This window comes from Biomphalaria glabrata, chromosome 16 (genome assembly GCF_947242115.1).
Source record: "Biomphalaria glabrata chromosome 16, xgBioGlab47.1, whole genome shotgun sequence".
Classification (NCBI taxonomy): Eukaryota; Metazoa; Mollusca; class Gastropoda; family Planorbidae; genus Biomphalaria; species Biomphalaria glabrata.
Genome location: NC_074726.1, coordinates 6,657,893 through 6,674,717, shown reverse-complemented (window position 1 = coordinate 6,674,717; position 16,825 = coordinate 6,657,893). Strand labels below are relative to the sequence as shown.

Here is a 16,825-nt window from a genome sequence, read left to right as displayed (position 1 = left end):
CAGTTATTATAACTTTTTAAAGTCTGATTATTTCTTTAAGTCTTGTAAGAATGTTGGATGAGCTCCTACCTCCTGATAACTGAATGGACCTAATCTTTCTTTCTCCTTGTTGCCATAGTACCACTCCTTCTCACTCTCTCTCTCCATGTCTGGAGCAGCCTCTATAACATTGGTCTGGGAAATACACAAAAATTAACATTTTCAATATCAAGCAGCTTTACAAATTACATAAAAAATAATTTTTTATTTTTAAATAAACCATTAATTTTTGGTACCGGTACTGCATAAAAAAAAATTTTGAATATATTCTAAAATTGTGGGCAATGCTCTAAAACTCTAATCTTAACATAAGTCATAAAATCAACTTAACCTAAAGTACTGAACGTTTTAGGATTCAATCTTATAGTCCATTAGTCACCACATAATAGTTTTAATTTAAATATATTGAACTGCAGTTTGCCCCGACTATCTAAGGACTATCTAAAGATGAGTCTTAAAATAAATTCTCTTACAGCCCTATTTTAATAGTTTTATTAAAAAAAAAATTTTGGCTTTTATATAGCGCTACTTTCATGCTTATAGCATGCTCAGAGCGCTTTGGTCCAATCTCCTTTGTGAACCAGTGTGGGGAGGGGGTATCTAGAGGATGTGCTGCCTTTAGGCCCTCAGTAAATACAACTCTGCCCGAGTAGGGTGTCGAACCTCGAGCCCCTTTCATAGGTAGCAAAGCCAAGTTCAAGCGTACGTAGCCTTTCGACCACGCTTCCCCCTTAATCAGTATAAGCCCTCTCAATTTCAATTCTTGGTAATAGTTAATGTTGTCTTCATGAGAGCAGGAGCATTACAAATTAAAAAAGGGATATGGTCATTCTTGAGTTTGCTAAATAACATTCTTAAAAGAAGATTTCACTTTTGCTACTTATGTGATGAGGTTGTTTTATAATTGCACTGATTAGCAGTGCTGCAAAGTGCGAGTTAGAATTAAAAGTAAGTTTAAGTTTTCGGTAGTACTCTGGGTTCAAAGCTAGTCAAGCTAAACTGAAGTTACAGTATTTGGTTTAAAGAATACACATACATGCTCTGTAAAAAGAGTTCATGTCAGTTAATTGCCATACCTGCAAAGGAACTGTTGCTCTGGTTGTGTGCAAGTGGGCAATGGTCAGCAAGTCCACCAATGTCTTGACTCCATTGGCATCCATGATCTCTTTCACATTTCTTTGGTTCAGGATGAGCTTGTTCAGAAAGAGTATCAGCCTATCTCGTTCTAGCTTGTCAGTGCACTGTACAAGTGAATGTGAAAATAATTTGTTTTGAATAACATAGGAATTGTTTTGCTTTCAAAGTTTTAAAAACAGTACCCAACTTGGAGCCTAATTAATATTTTTTTTTTATTACAAGCACTCAAAATAATTTTGTTTTCTATTGTTTCATAGCTTGTTTGTAAAATGTTTTACATGTTTCGGATGTTCCTTCAGAGTTGAAGATAGTTTACTTCCTAGTCCAAACCTCCCGCTGGACGACGGGGGATGGGAGCGGGCAGGGTTTGAACCCTCGACCGTCGATAAATCCGAACGACAGTCCAGCGCACAAACCGCACGACCAGGCAGCTAATGTAAAGTGGTATGTCTTTTCATATTATTGGTAAATAATAAAGGGTTAACAGTTTATTGAAAGTTCTTTTCTGTTTTTACTTTCTAAAGCTATTCTATATCAATGTTACTAACCTAACCTAACCCTCTTTAGGGTAGGAACAACCAAAAAAATGATAGATTTTGTTTAAAAAAAAATTTAAAAAAAAATATTATTTTTCATATAAATAATCTAATATTTTACTAATTCTTGTTAAAAGATAATATAAATAGAAGTTTTTTTTATCATTTATTTTGAAAAGTAGTAAACAAAAATTTTTTTTTACTATTTTTTTTATATATTTTTCTCTAAACTACATTTTAATTCTAAATTTCTTATAAGATCATGTGCTACAAGAGGCACACAAATTTAAAAAAATTATTTTTTTCTATTTACTGGGATGGAAAATATATGTAAGATTTTTAGAAGCATTTCAGGAATTATATTTTATTTGTAGCCATTTTTTAACTCTCTTTTTTTTTCTTCTCAGAATGTTTTTGCTTTGATCATTTGATGTAGAAATAGAGACCCACTACAACAACTTACTCTGTCCAACATGCCCACAATGTATCTGGTATCATTGAAAGCCCCAATCTCCTCATGACATCTGCCATACACAATGGCCATGGCTTGAAGACACATACATTTCATGTTGACTTTTGGTGTCAGAAGAAATCGATGGTACAAATCATTGAAAAATTCATAGCTTAAAATAGAGGAGAAAAAATAACATGTTTGGAAAAACAATTAAAAAAATGACTGTCTTTTGAATTTCTAATTTTATTAATTATAAAAATGAATTCCATGAAGACCAACTATTAATTAATATGAATATTTCCCAATCATTTCCCAGGTAACAATATTTTTTCATACTAGGCCGCTGACTGAAACAGACACAACTGAAATTTTCCATTACAGATTCAATCTCATTTGAATCATAACCTCCGACCCTAATAATAGAAAGTATGCTCCACATTTGCATTTAAACATTCCTCTTTTTAATTCGTTTTTTAGGTAAAGATACTCATATCAGACCTTGCAATCTATAAGCCAGATGATGTAAAGGTCATGTCACCTGTTTCTATGGCCGAAGGTTAATGAAGGTGTCATGTGTCCAGCACAATGACCAACTGCCTCTACTTTCCTAACTAATGTCAGGTACCAGTACATTTTGGTGAACTCGTGAGCATCCTAAATATCCCAAAATTCAAAATTCCAGTCTTCACAGAGATTCGAACCCAAGACACTTTATCAGATTGCCTTTGTAAACACAACCAAAAGCCTACTTACGATTTTTTTATTGCACTTGTCTCTTCACTAGCCTCATCATCATCTTCTTCTAATAGAAGTCTGAGATAATAGTCCCCTGGTGACAAAGCAGTAATGTAGCGTAACTAATCATTCTAATTTATTTTATGAAAAGACATCTTGTTCAATGTTGGAATATTTAAGCACATTTAGTTAACATTGTAAAACTTTATAAAAATGATTAAATTTTTTTTTACTTATGCAGTTGTTATTGGGACGAAGTTATATGTAAAATGACAAGAATTCTCTTTTCCTACTATTTTTTGCTGAGGTCTAGATTTTTGTGGAAAAAATAGCATGTGATTTTTCTCAACTAATGCACATTGGATGTTTGTAAAAAAAACAAAACAATGTTCATGTGTACAATTTTTGACATATTTTGGAAGTTCCTTCAGAGTTTAAAATAATCTACTTCCTAGTCGAAACCTCCAGCAGGAAGATATCAGAAGAGCCTGAGACCATTGATATGAACGAACGATAGTTTCGTGCCAAGACCTCAAGACCAGGAAGCCATCTAAGATGGATGTTGGTTAAGCTTGGCCGTTAGGTAATAAGACATGCCTGAGTTGAGAAATTAAAAACGACTGACAGAAGTTAGGTTGAGAAGACTCGCTTGTTTTCTATAGTTTGAGAAATGTTCAAAACCAGAGACAATCTCTCCATGGACACTAAAGAGGAGAAGCCAATTAGGAGCAAGTTGATGAATCACAGAAAAAGAAACAAAACTGTGAGCAGGAAAAAACTAACCTATTTTGATTTCATCAGCGAGGCAATGGTAGGGCACTTCAAACTCAGTGTGGTTCCAGCCCACAATAAAGGTGGCTCCCAGCTCCTTGTCCACATTAAATGCTCTGATCTCATTCTCTAAGCTCTCTCTCAGTTCCTCTCTAGTCTTGTAATTCCAGATCAGGTTGGGCTTAGCATGGTCCTGGAAATGACACAAGACTATGCTGAACTTTAAGCTTATATTACTTTACAAAAGAAGTTAAAATGATTATATCATATAAAATATGACATCTTTTTATGTATTACATAATGCAGAAATAATGTTTTACCTGATTAAATTGATAATAAAACAAAGACCAGTTAGCTTCACTTTTGATTCTCTGACGTCTTTTCCTTAAAACAATAGGTTTCTCATTCTGTTGCTGAAAAAATGAAATGACAGAAAAAAAAATGTATTTACATGTGTATCTCAACGTTGGAATTACTATATCTAATCCATATTAAATTATGGCAAAGAAAGGATTAAATTATCCTCAATCCTGAAGGATCATCTGAAAATCGAAAGTCTTATTAGGAGAGGTCAAATAGATCTAAAAATTATTTTTTTTTAGATTTATTTGAAAACTTCTCCATTCTTGCATTTGTTCATTACAAATGTCTTTAAAAAAAAAAGATTTAACATAATAAATATATTAATGGTATACAAGTAAACCTATGTCCATGTCATGCCACTAGAATAGTAGTTGTTTTTCCGAAAGGGGGGGGGGGGGGGCTGAAGATCAGACAATTAAGACTGAGTGGTTAGAGAGTTGTGCTGGATAAAAAAAAAATAAATCTAAATATGCCAATACATAAAGATTCATTTTTATTGTAATTAATTTTGTTTGAAAGTCACATTTCAAAATATATCGCAGTATTTATATATTCAAATATTGTTTATTTAATAGCAATACTTATTGTTTTACCTGTTTATTATCTAACCCTATTCGAGCTCTCCAATGCTGAAGTAAATTATCTATTTTTTTCTCTAGTATAAGCAGTTGTTGATTGCGTTTGTTTTTATTGAAGTGATCCTGTAGGAAAGAAAAATGTAAACATGTTTATTTATAGAGACAATATAACTTTATGTTTACTATTAGATTTCAGATTTTTTTTTTTGGTAAGACATAAATCTAAGTCGACTTACCTGAGCTAACTTTACATTGTCTCTTATATGCAGCCTGTCTGTCTCTGTGACTGGGACATCATCACTAGAGTCAAGGTACAGCATCAGGCCAGTGGGCTACATTCAGACACAAATATCATACAGAGTATGAGCTAATGCCAACAAATTACATATTGATCCAGTTTCATATAATTTTTATTGTATGTTGAAAAAGTGGTGGTGGCTGTAGAAACTAAGAACCTTCTTTTTTTAAGTTCACATTCATCATCACAATTCAATAACTTTTGAACTATCTTGTTCATGTGACATGACATAATCCCATGGTAAAGAGAGTCATGGCAATGGATGAAATAAAAGATTAGACAAAGAAAATGCCTCAACTGCACTTTTTTACAGAGACAGACTGTATGGATTTGTAATGGCATTGATGCGAAAACTTTCTCTCCACAAGGATTAAGAAATAGGTCATGAATTTCCTGACACTTGAGTTAGAAATCTGTACTTACCAATATTCTTTTTAACAGTCCCATTGCTGTTGGGTGTCCAGTGATCCAGAGACCTACTAGATGTCGACTTAGTTGTCTGTAACAGTCAAGATAAGAACAAGAGTATGCTGAGTTACTTACATTCAGGAATAGTGAAATAAAAAAAATAAATGAAACAAGCTCTTCACCATTTAGTATAGGGATTTGCTTTGACTAGATTTCTGTTAGATCAGAACTATAATTTCTAAAATGCCAATCTGAATAGGCCTCAATAATTTATGTTTTAACTTTAGCATGTAAGTATCACATTTTGTATGCTTCAAAATTACACATGCCATAAAAATATTTTAAAATATTGAGATAACATAATATTGTATGAATATAATATATAATAATATAATGCAAATGCGATACGAAGCTCTTCAAAATCAACACTTTAACAGCTGGGAAAAAGTAGCACTGGATAGATCCACATGAAGTGCAAGCATTAAGGAAGGGTTTGGAAATGGAGATGCCATTCACAACAGTAGTAGAAAGAAGAGTGAAAGTACAATGGCGCCTGTTAATTATGGATGCCCAACCTGTGACCACAGCTGTGTATCATTGATTGGCCTCTTTAGTTACACAAGAAGTTGGAAGGGAGAAAAATATAATGATACACCATACAAAAATGATATCTGTATTTTAATAAGTGATCCAACTGATGCATCTTGCACCAATGAGTCCATTGAGTTACCTGTTTGTCAACATCCTACTATCAGTGCTCTGAGTAAACATTGCAGTGTGAAGATGTTTGGGCAGGGCCCCCTCTGACAGGGCCAGGTCTTGCATCTTGGCTGCTATCTCAGCATCACCTTCCTACAAAATGTTTAAGATTGAATTTATGATGTGCCACATCTACATTTTTGGATATTATAAATACTAACAATTAGTTGTACAACCTTTAAAACCATTATTATTTTGATTTTATATTATTTTTGATAGAAATAAAAGACAACATAAAAAGCATGTAACATAAGAGAAACATTTTTATTGTAGAATAAATAGTTGTAATGTATATATTCTACCTATAAAGATTATGTTTATTCTAAATAAAAGAGTTCACAATTCACTTTATGGATGTATCATGCTATTCCATAAAAGGATTTTAAATAAAATATGTTTTAAACTTGGCAGAACTGGTGACATTTGCCATTCGAGTAAAGCTCTTCAAACTACCGACTATATCCAGAAATAATGTATCCTATACCAGCATCTTTTTTTTAAGTCATTTCTCCAGGGTAACCCTTGCCAGAACAAAATTTAATAACATTTGTTTAAGAACAGAACACATCAGAGTTTATTACCATAGCTGGTCTTATTGTAAAATCCAGCGGACAATATTTCATATTCAGATTAAACATTAGACTTGTTAATTATACTCTTCTGTTCACTAAAAATGTAAATACAAAAGGCTTATAGATAAAATTTATAGAGAGTACAGTGTCAAGTATTGCTCACCTCAATAATAGCTTTCATCACTAGGCCAGCTCCTTTCACTATAGCCATAGATGGATGCTAAAAACATAAACAACATATCAGATACTGTTATCTTATCTTCTTATCTTATATAATACAGACGTTACTTCAAAAAAGAAGATGATTACGTCCTACGCGTCATGCATTTAGTCATGTATATTAAACAATGACTTAAATTCTGCCAAGTCACTGGTTTTCCTGGCTAGCTCAGGCAACCCATTCCATGCTCTAATAGCACTAGGGAAGAAGGAGTATTTGTACAAATTTGTCCTAGCATATGGGACGAGGAATGTGCCTTTATCTTTGTGTCTTTCAGAGTATTTTATTAAAATTTGTTTTTGTATTTGAAGATTATGGTTCAGTGTTTTATGTATGATTGCTACTTTACTTTTGAGCCTTCTGTCCTGAAGGCTTTCTAAATTTAGTGATTTTACTAAAGGTGTTACTCTAGTCAAATGTGAATATTCGTTTGTTATGAATCGCACTGCTCTATTTTGTGTCTGTTCTAGTTTCTTAATGTTTTCTTGAGTTGAGGGGTCCCAAACGGAGGATGCATATTCTATTATGTTACACCAAAAACATAGATCTACATGCTATATTAATTAAAGTTTGTCCTATTTTAAATAACATTTTTTACTACATAGATAGAAATGAGTGATACTAATATAATTATAAGATTTCCTTTATTTTATAAATTTAAAAAAATAAATAAATTCTATGCTTTTGTGTTAAAGAAAGCCAACCTGAAAGAGTTTGAATACTACACGTCCATTAGCAGCCACCATCTCTAGGAGAGTGTCAAACTGAGTCCCATCTGTTGTCTCACTGTAGGGGGCACACAAGGCAAAGGTCAAGAAATCCAGCATGGCTGCTATCACCAGTGCTCCAGTACCATGCACCTAACACAGAAAATCTGATGTATAATGTCCGAAAGTATGTAGACAAATATCTCTATTTTTTTAAAAAGAGAAAAATTAGCCTAAAGCCATTAAGAATTATTTATACACAGACAAAGGCACTAATGAGTTAAGAAATAGAAAAAAATATTTTAATCAATTTATTACAAAGTTATAATATGTATATGCATGTTTTTCAAATTTTCATTACAAAGTTAGCCTTTTTTTGTAAGTATTATCTTTTAAATGTATCAGAAGTTTGAGCTCAAATCAGTGTCAGAACTATTTTTACTGTTTACTCAGCTGTGGAATCAAGATGCAAGAAAAGTAGTTCAAGTTTAGTGCATTAATTTCTTTCTATAAAATTGTTTCAATAATTAAATTAGATCAGGCTTAAAGTGATAAAAAGTAAAACTAGAATGACACTAACCAATGGGGATATTTGCTGTTCCTGGCTTAATGGACTTTATCAAGCAATGATTTAAAACAGTTATGCATTATGGTAAAATAAACAAGATTACAAAGAGAGTTTGTGTTACACAAACTCAGAGGCGGCCCCCGTCGAAGTCGGATCCCTGTCGGATCTGCATATTCGCAAATAATATTCAAGAGGTGATTTAATTTTGATGTAAAATGTTTTACACGTTTCGGATGTTCCTTCAGAGTTGAAGATAATTACTTCCTAGTCCAAACCTCCCGCAGGACGACGGGGGATGGGAGCGGGCAGGGTTTAAACCCTGGGCCATCCATAAATCTGAACGACAGTCCAGCGCGCAAACCGCACGACCAGGCAGCCATCCGATGGTTAAAAGTAATAATGTTTCAAAGATTCATTTGCCGTAAATTTAAATTTAATAAAAAAATAGTAGATTAGTTTTAGTATATTAAAACATTACAATATTGATCAAAACGTTTGGAAATGAAAATCTACACTTTTTTTTTACACTTTAAGTTTAGAAATTGAAATTCTACATCTTAATCTAGTCTATTTTAGTCTAAACTAGATCTAGAAATTCTAGATCTAGACTCTAAAATAATTTTAATTAGAATATAAATCCAGATCTAGATATACTGTAATAAAAATCTAGATCTAGTTTAAAAAATCTAGATTAGATCTAAATCAAGATATCATTCCTTTTTTAAACGCGAGTCACATAACGAGGCTTAATAAACATTACTATACCGAGTTCTTTTTTCATTTCATTTGAAGAATTAATTCCATATAACGTCAGAGGGAAAAAAAAACACTACGTCACACGGCCTAGCTAGACTAAAAATCGCCTTCATCTATAAGAGCCATTTATCGAGTGTTCATAGACTTTGGTGCACCGAGTGCGTTCTTTAAGCATTTCATTTAAAGAATTCATTCCATATGACGTCAAAGAAAAAAAAAACACTACGTCACACGGCCTAGCTAGAATAAAAATCGCCTTCATCATTACGAGCCTTTTATAGAGTGTTCATAGACATTGGTGCACCGAGTGCGTTCTTTTAGCATTTCATTTAAAGAATTCATTCCATATGACGTCAAAGGAAAAAAAAAACACTACGTCACAAGGCCTAGCTAGACTAAAAATCACCTTTATCAACACGAGCCATTTCTCGAGTGTTCATAGACATTGGTGCACCGAGTGCGTTCTTTTAGCATTTCATTTAAAGAATTCATTCCATGTGACGTCAAAGGAAAAAAAAACACTACGTCACACGGCTTAGTTAGACTAAAATATGTTTTCATTAATACAAGCAATTTTTTCGAGGGTTAATTGAAATTGGTGCACCGAGTGCGTTCTTTTAACATTACATTGAAAGAGTCCATTCATATGACGTCAAAGAAAAAAAATTCCATTACCTCACAATAGGCTAGTACCGGTACCATAAAAAAAATGTCTTTATTTACACGAGATATTTAACGAGGGTTCATAGACATTGGTGCACTGAGTTCTAATAGATATTATTTAAAAAGGATCAAAGCCACATTGTTTTTGCGTTTTGTCTGTCAGTCGGTCTGTCCGTTATCTTGATATAAAAAAAAACAACTAAAAGTTACTAAAAATTGATTAACCTTTATTTTACGTTTCAAAACATCGCAATAATTTTTAGGTATGAACACAATTGAAAAGTTTATATAATAGATTGTTCCGGATGTTTGTATAAATAGTAAAAGAAAAAGAGAATTTTAGATAAATGTAATACCGTTAATTAAATTTTTTGGATGGTCTCGTATAAAAATTAGATGTACTACAGCCACGTGGAGAGATTTTCATACCTTACTTTGGTGTTTGGATTCTGTTTTCCTTAAAAATCGGAACATAATATTAACGATAATTAGATTTTTTAATGTTTTAGGTAGAAAGTTAAATGTACTGTAAGAGAGTAGTGAGTTAAAATATTTTTCATAAAAATCCGTAAAAACATTATTTCGTAAATGAGAAGATTATTTGTTTATTAATTAGAAGAGGGAGTTCAAACAATTATTTGGCGTTAGTAGATTTTTAAATAAATTCGGAAATTTCTGGCGACGATTTGTAAGAAACAAAATCCGGAACTTTCTTTATCGATTACAAAACTTCTATGTTATGTTTTACAAGAAAATTAAATGTCTAAAAAGTAATTTTCAGTAATCAATTCTAGTAAATTACTTTTTTTAAAAGCCTTATGCGATTTCAAACAATCATTAGGCATAATTCATGTTTTATAAAACAATATCCGGAACATTTTTACACTTAATGAAATATAAGTCAGTATAGAGATTATGATTTAGCATTAATATGCTATTTACATAAAAAACGGAACAACATATTATTGATAATGTGTTTTTGCAACGTTTAAGCATGGAAATTGAATGTAATATAAGTTAGAAGAGCAAACAAACATTTGTTGGCGTTGATTAGTTTTGCACAAAAAATCCGGAACAATCAATTTTAGATACTTAAAACTATTGAGATGTTATGGGAGGAACATTAAAGGGTAAATCAGATTTTCAATAGCTTTTAGAGTTCTAGTTTTTTAAATCTAATCGTGACGGACAGACCGACCAACAGACAAAACGCACAAAAATAAGCTTCTTTTATTCGGATGGGGGCACTAAACAAAAAATAAATAAAATCTGATTTTTAAAAAAAGTTTAAGGAATTGGTTTAGCACCTGATCATGTTGCGACGTTACGCTACTGCACGAAAATCGCTGCATAAAAAGTCCATTTAAAAAAATGTGCGTGATATTTACATACAAAGTGCATTATTAGCCTTTATAAACAAACAGAAATGTTTTCTTTTAATTTTAGCAGCTAGTTGACCAGAAAAAACGTCTTTAACTATTATTTGTATTTGTTGTAAACATTTCCTGTACATTTTAAAAATATATTTGACTTAGTGATACTGAAAATACACAAAAATTGTCCATCTTTGTTAGCATATTGTAACATTGCCTCCCTTACATTTACGTAATTGTTTTAGAATTGGTGTATTTTTATGAAAAAATCGCTTGCATAATTAATTTTATAAATTAAACGGTTTGCTTTTAGAAAACCAAAAGTAGCCGTTGCACCTAAACTTTTCAAGCCCGATTTAATGATGAAATAATATTTTTCATATCTCTTCTAGTTTTCGAGATCTGAGTGTGACAGACGGACAGACGGACATTTTGCACAAACCTAATAGCGGCTTTTTCCCCTTACGGGGGCCGCTAAGAAAAATGGAACCTAGTTTGATAAACATAGAATGAACTGGAGATACCCACCACATGTTCATTGAACATCTCCAGCAGACTCTCCAGAAACTTGCGAGAGGACATCAGAGAGGTTTTGTTCAGCTGTTCCTGCCTAAGGTCATAGTTGTCATGCATGGGCTGAAGGTACAAGCAGTAAATTCAATACAACAAAACAAACATATCCACTTCTTAAGGTTATGCACTAACAGTTCAAGTTAACAGCTCAATGATTTACTTAGGAATGTTAATGATAAAATGTCATTTTCAATTTTCTGGTATGATACATTCAAAAAGTTTAACTTTTTTTTTTTACAAAAGTAAAGCAACTATAAAAGTGGTGACACTTTTATTTTTCCCTGCAATGTTGTTAGGCATAAATATTTACTTTTATGTGCACAAACACTTGAAGTAAGTATCTTGAGGTTTAGATATTACTTAACAGTTTCACTGTAACTACACACAAATTCAAAGGTGAGTTGTTGTTTTTTTTATCTTAACATTCATTTAGACTACAAATTAAAATTCTGGATAACTCACAAAATATTTTAACTAATAAGTGATAATCTTAAAATTAAATATCTACTATATTACTATTCAGGGCAGGATGGCTGAGAGGTTCAGCCCTTAGCTTCTAAACCAGAGGGTCCTGGATTCAAATTTCACTGGAAAAATGGGATTTTGAAATTTTTATGGCACACATGAGTGTCCACCAAACTCTAATGAATACCTGACTTAATAAGTTGGGGAAAGTTAACCCTTATCAGTCATTTTTATTTTTTGAGGAGTTTGCAGCCAGGTCTGAATTAAATTCTAGATGATTCATAGTATTTTACAAGAAATTAGAAAAATAAAATAAAACAGACATCCTGTTGTTGTTTTTTTTTTATATTTTATTTATAACAACGAAAAATGTTCCAAACATGATGTCTGAATGTTTAGTTTTGAAAATTTATTTGTGGATGGTACTTTTTGAAGCACTCCCGAGGGTGCACTCCAGGGTGACGTAACTGACCAACTGAGAGTAAGTTTCACACTAGAATACTGTCTTACCCCCACTGCCTGGTGTTTTTCTGTTACTGCAAACAATGCAGTCTTTAGTCTTTCTGTTTGGAAAGTTAGCTATGAAATATTGGAATTTTTTTTAGTCTCTGGCCAGACACCCCTTGCCCCCCCCCCCCCCCCCCCCCGCACCACCGTTGATGCTGTGAAAAACGATCTTGGTCAAGCTATTTTATTTATTTTTTAGAATAATTTCACGATTATCATTTACTTTCTGCTTTATAAAATAGTAATTTAAAATTTAGGAATCAGGAAGTGGAGCAAAAAGTTTGATATTTAACTTAAATTCGAGCCAAATTATTATGGCCCACTGGGTGGGACATTCGACCAGAACAGGAAAAAAAAAATGTCCCACCCAGTGGGACATTCGACCGGAAAGGGTTAAGGTGGTTGGTCATTGTGCTGGCCACAAGAGACCCTGATTGTTAAATGTTAGCCAAAGAAACAGATGACATTAAAATCATCTGCTCTATAGATCTCAAGGTCTGAAAGGGGAACTTACTTTACTACATGACTATTCCCTATTCCAATATTGCCCAAGTGATTTAACTCTTTGCCAAATCTTTACCTGCATCAGTGCACACAGCATATCCAGAGCAGCATGAGTTATTGCATCATCTTTCCTTTTTAAAGCTTTGATGACCTTGAGTCCCACCTTCTCTCTCATTCTTCAAAGCAGAAAATAATTTTGTGGGAAAGTTATCAGAGTGATTCAGAGTATCATTAATCTGGACACATTACTAATGATTTTTTTTCACACAAAATTTAAAGAAGTAATCTGTTAAATAATTATAGGTCATTGTCACTATTGTCTTTGAAGAGAGAGCTCTGTTGTGGTTTCTCTAAAATCATCAGACCTAATGCAAATTTGGAGGTGCTGTTTATATTGCTCAATCACTACTATGACACAATGAAGTGATAGTTAACACTAATCTAAGATGTAAAAAAGTATTATTGTAACTCTAGTGGCGGACTGATAGGGTTGATGCGTGTGCAACCTACTCAGGTGAATCACACAGGTCAACGGCTGTCAATGAACAAGGGACAGTACTGCTAGTACATGCAAATATGACCCATGCTATGGTCAAGTGATCAAAAGCCTTGAAGGACAAGTGACAGTGTGTAAGAAAGGGCAGTTGAGTCCAGGACAGCAAGGCAGAGAGGTTCAGCGCTTGGCTTCCAAACCAGAGGGTCTTATATTCAAATTTCACTGAAAAATGGGATTTCGAAATTTTAGATTTTTAAGGCACCATGAGTGAAAGACGGTGCAGTACAAAGTGAGTCCTTGAAAATGTAGCTTTACGATTATGCAGTTCATTTATGCGCAAGAAAGCATAAGAAGTAAGTGTAGCCAATTGTGTTGTGTTGTCCATTGATGTATTTAGTTATTAAACTGCCACATTGTTACATGAAGCTCTTGTTGTCAAATTCTTGTGTTTGATGTGTTGTGTGTTGAGCAGTGTTGACAGATAGCCTAGTATAGAAAATCAGAACAGTGTTATATGGATGCCACTAATTACTTTGGTATCTCTGTAAAGCCTTGATATCCAGCTTTAGATGCCACCAGTCGTCTCAATGCATGGAACTGGGCCTCCAGACACTCATTGGACACCTTCTCTTGGTCACCTTCTCTCTCTATCAATGACTGGAGGGCTAAGTTAATCAGCTTCTCTTTGTTTTGAGCAAACAGACCCTGGAAAATAAAGAGAACATGCACTAGAAAAAAAGAATATGTTTTAAAAACAAAGCTAAGAGAAAGAACAGCTAATTACTGCCATTTATCTGAAAATTATAGGGGTTAGCTCCCTTTCTACTAAATAAAACAAAATTAGTCTACATAATAAACTAATTAGTTATCTTTTGGATTGATTCATGTTTTGTCAACAACTATGAATAATTATGCAAAATTTCAACTTGATCTGAGAATAGGAAGTGAGAGAAAAAAAGTGTCAAAATGAAATAAGGGGATTAAATCTATATATACATCCATATCTCTCATTAAGCATTTATTCACCATATTTTGATATAAAACAAAATAATTAATCACCAACAATTAATTAACTTCTTAATTTTTTTTTATTGATTCATATCTTGTCAGGTTCAATGAATAATTTTGCAAAGTTTTAACTTGATCCAAGATTGGGAAATGAAAAAAAAAAAAACATGTTCAAACTTTTTACCTTACAGATAGACAAGAATGAGTTGATATAACCTTTGTAAAAAACTCAGTACAGTGCAAAAAGGTACAGCTAATTTTAATGGTGATATGATATCAATTAAAATAGTTGAAATCTTTAAGAGGAAATGTGTTGAAGCTGAATAACAGAGTTTGTTAACTGAAGTTAAAAAATCTACATTACTAATAGCAATAAATGGATTCATACCATGAAACCTATAGGGCATTTTTTTTTCTTTTGAGAAGTTTAACTTAGAGACTTTATTATAACAATATTACAATCAAAATAGTTACCTCAGCAGTAACTGCATGGAGCAGGCCACTATAGGAAACATTGGCATTAAATCTATACACTGCCTCATTGAAGCTCATACCCTCTGCAACGATAATTATAAAGAAAATAAATAAATCCATTTTTAATTCTAAAACATAATGTAAATACATTTATCAGAGATTTTTTATAACATGCTAACTTTATTCTTTAAAAATATGTATCTATTTTTTTTTTTTTATATATTTAAAGACACCTATAAAACCTTTTAGAGAGAAAGGTTGTTTAATTAGAGTGACAGTCAACTAGATACTTCAAAACAACAGAACTCTTCTTGATAGAAAAACACAAAAACAAAATATAAAAGAGTAATTCTCACCAGGTAGAGACTGTAAGGACTTGAGCTGAGTTGCCTCCACTTCCTCATCCACTGGAACTGAAAATGGTCCTGCAAAAAAAAAAAAAAATACATTAAAGGATCATTATTTTGGCGTTTTATATAATAGTCACATGACTGAGGTTACAATCATGAAAATGCAATTTTTCAATATAAATTCTCCAAGTAAAAATTGATTAAAGAAATCAATATTTGTCTGTAAGTAAAAAGTGTCAGGTTCTGTCAGACAGAATTAGAAATTCTATTTGTAAATAGTTCTAATTTTGCATTCATGGAAAATACCTTGTGGTTCTGTACCAGTGCTGGGTAAAATGTATCATGTTTGCATTTAATTGTGAAAAGGTATTATTGACATCTGCAGATTTGATTTGTACTTCATTGAAGTTCATTTAAGGTAAAAACAAACCTTTACAAAATGATTGACACAAGAGTTGTGTAGAAATTGATTAACAATTTAATCCCAACAAGGGGAATGTACTTAAAGCCTTCTTGGTAACAATGTTGTCAGTGTGAATTCTTAACACTAAATGTCAGCCTATTCTCTAGTGTTACTCTATTTCTAATATAAAAATGTTATACTTTCTGTCACATTCAATGTCACCTAATTTTAATTACGCTACATTCTTTTTATTTGTTGGTATCCAGAATGCTGGTTCTTTTTCTAATGCTACTTTTAGTTCCACAATTCTATCTATGGGGCAGATGATGTAAAGGTCATCTGTTTCTGTGGCACACAGTTAATGAGGGTGTTATATGGCCAGCACAATGACCAACCGCCTTTACTGTTCCTCAACTAATGTCAGGTATGCATCAGAGCTGTGTTGATTCAGAGGCGCCTAGAGATACCCAAATTAAAAATTCCAGTCTTCACAAAGATTTGAACCTGGGACCCCTGGTTCAGAAGCCAAAAACTTTACCACTCAGCTCCTCCAAAATATCTACTTACCTAACCTGTATCCTCTGGGAGTTTTATGCATCTTGACACAAACATCTCTGTTGCCTGATGCCCTGACACCATCCAATACTGAGGCTATCAGAGAATCTCTGAAACATAAAAGTTGGACAAGTAGACATCAAGTGAATGTCAACTTATCTACATAATCAACAGTTGCTGGTCCTTACGCTGTCCTGTGGTTGAACCCTAATGCAGGTTTGGGATGGACATATTTTTTTTAAGGAACAAATAAAATTTTTAATATATTAATTTTCTATAAGAATAGCATTTTTAATTCTTGCTAAAAATGTGAAATGCAGCCCCAGGTATTGATATTAAAGTTTTTCAAAATAATTTCCAACTTAAATTGAATTCTGAACATTTCTTTCATGAGAATAAGATTTTCTAAATGCAGATTCATTTGAAAAAAATATATCTTTTCCACATCTACTTCAATTAATGGTAGATAGCTACTTTCTTAATCATCATGTTACTATTATTTCTTTCTAATTATGGTCATAAAAAAAAATTCATATACTATTTTAAGTAAACT

At 32.6% G+C, this 16,825-nt stretch overlaps 1 protein-coding gene across 3 annotated transcripts in view; it reads right to left on the bottom strand.

Moving 5' to 3' along the window:
• The window catches only part of LOC106073015 (dnaJ homolog subfamily C member 13-like), a 65,937-nt gene that overhangs the window by 41,094 nt on the left and 8,018 nt on the right, over positions 1–16,825 (bottom strand). For all 3 annotated transcript variants that reach the window (XM_056013388.1, XM_056013390.1, XM_056013389.1), the window contains exons 10-27: positions 16,285–16,382; positions 15,321–15,389; positions 14,965–15,047; positions 14,015–14,187; positions 13,063–13,162; positions 11,466–11,573; positions 7,575–7,730; positions 6,814–6,870; positions 6,050–6,171; positions 5,335–5,410; positions 4,850–4,945; positions 4,629–4,736; positions 3,993–4,085; positions 3,685–3,865; positions 2,920–2,995; positions 2,176–2,335; positions 1,116–1,280; positions 70–174 (exon numbers count right to left, since the gene is read on the bottom strand). In XM_056013388.1, coding sequence (XP_055869363.1) covers positions 70–174; positions 1,116–1,280; positions 2,176–2,335; positions 2,920–2,995; positions 3,685–3,865; positions 3,993–4,085; positions 4,629–4,736; positions 4,850–4,945; positions 5,335–5,410; positions 6,050–6,171; positions 6,814–6,870; positions 7,575–7,730; positions 11,466–11,573; positions 13,063–13,162; positions 14,015–14,187; positions 14,965–15,047; positions 15,321–15,389; positions 16,285–16,382 — 2,026 coding nt within the window. The remainder of the gene's footprint in view (positions 1–69; positions 175–1,115; positions 1,281–2,175; positions 2,336–2,919; positions 2,996–3,684; positions 3,866–3,992; positions 4,086–4,628; positions 4,737–4,849; positions 4,946–5,334; positions 5,411–6,049; positions 6,172–6,813; positions 6,871–7,574; positions 7,731–11,465; positions 11,574–13,062; positions 13,163–14,014; positions 14,188–14,964; positions 15,048–15,320; positions 15,390–16,284; positions 16,383–16,825) is intronic.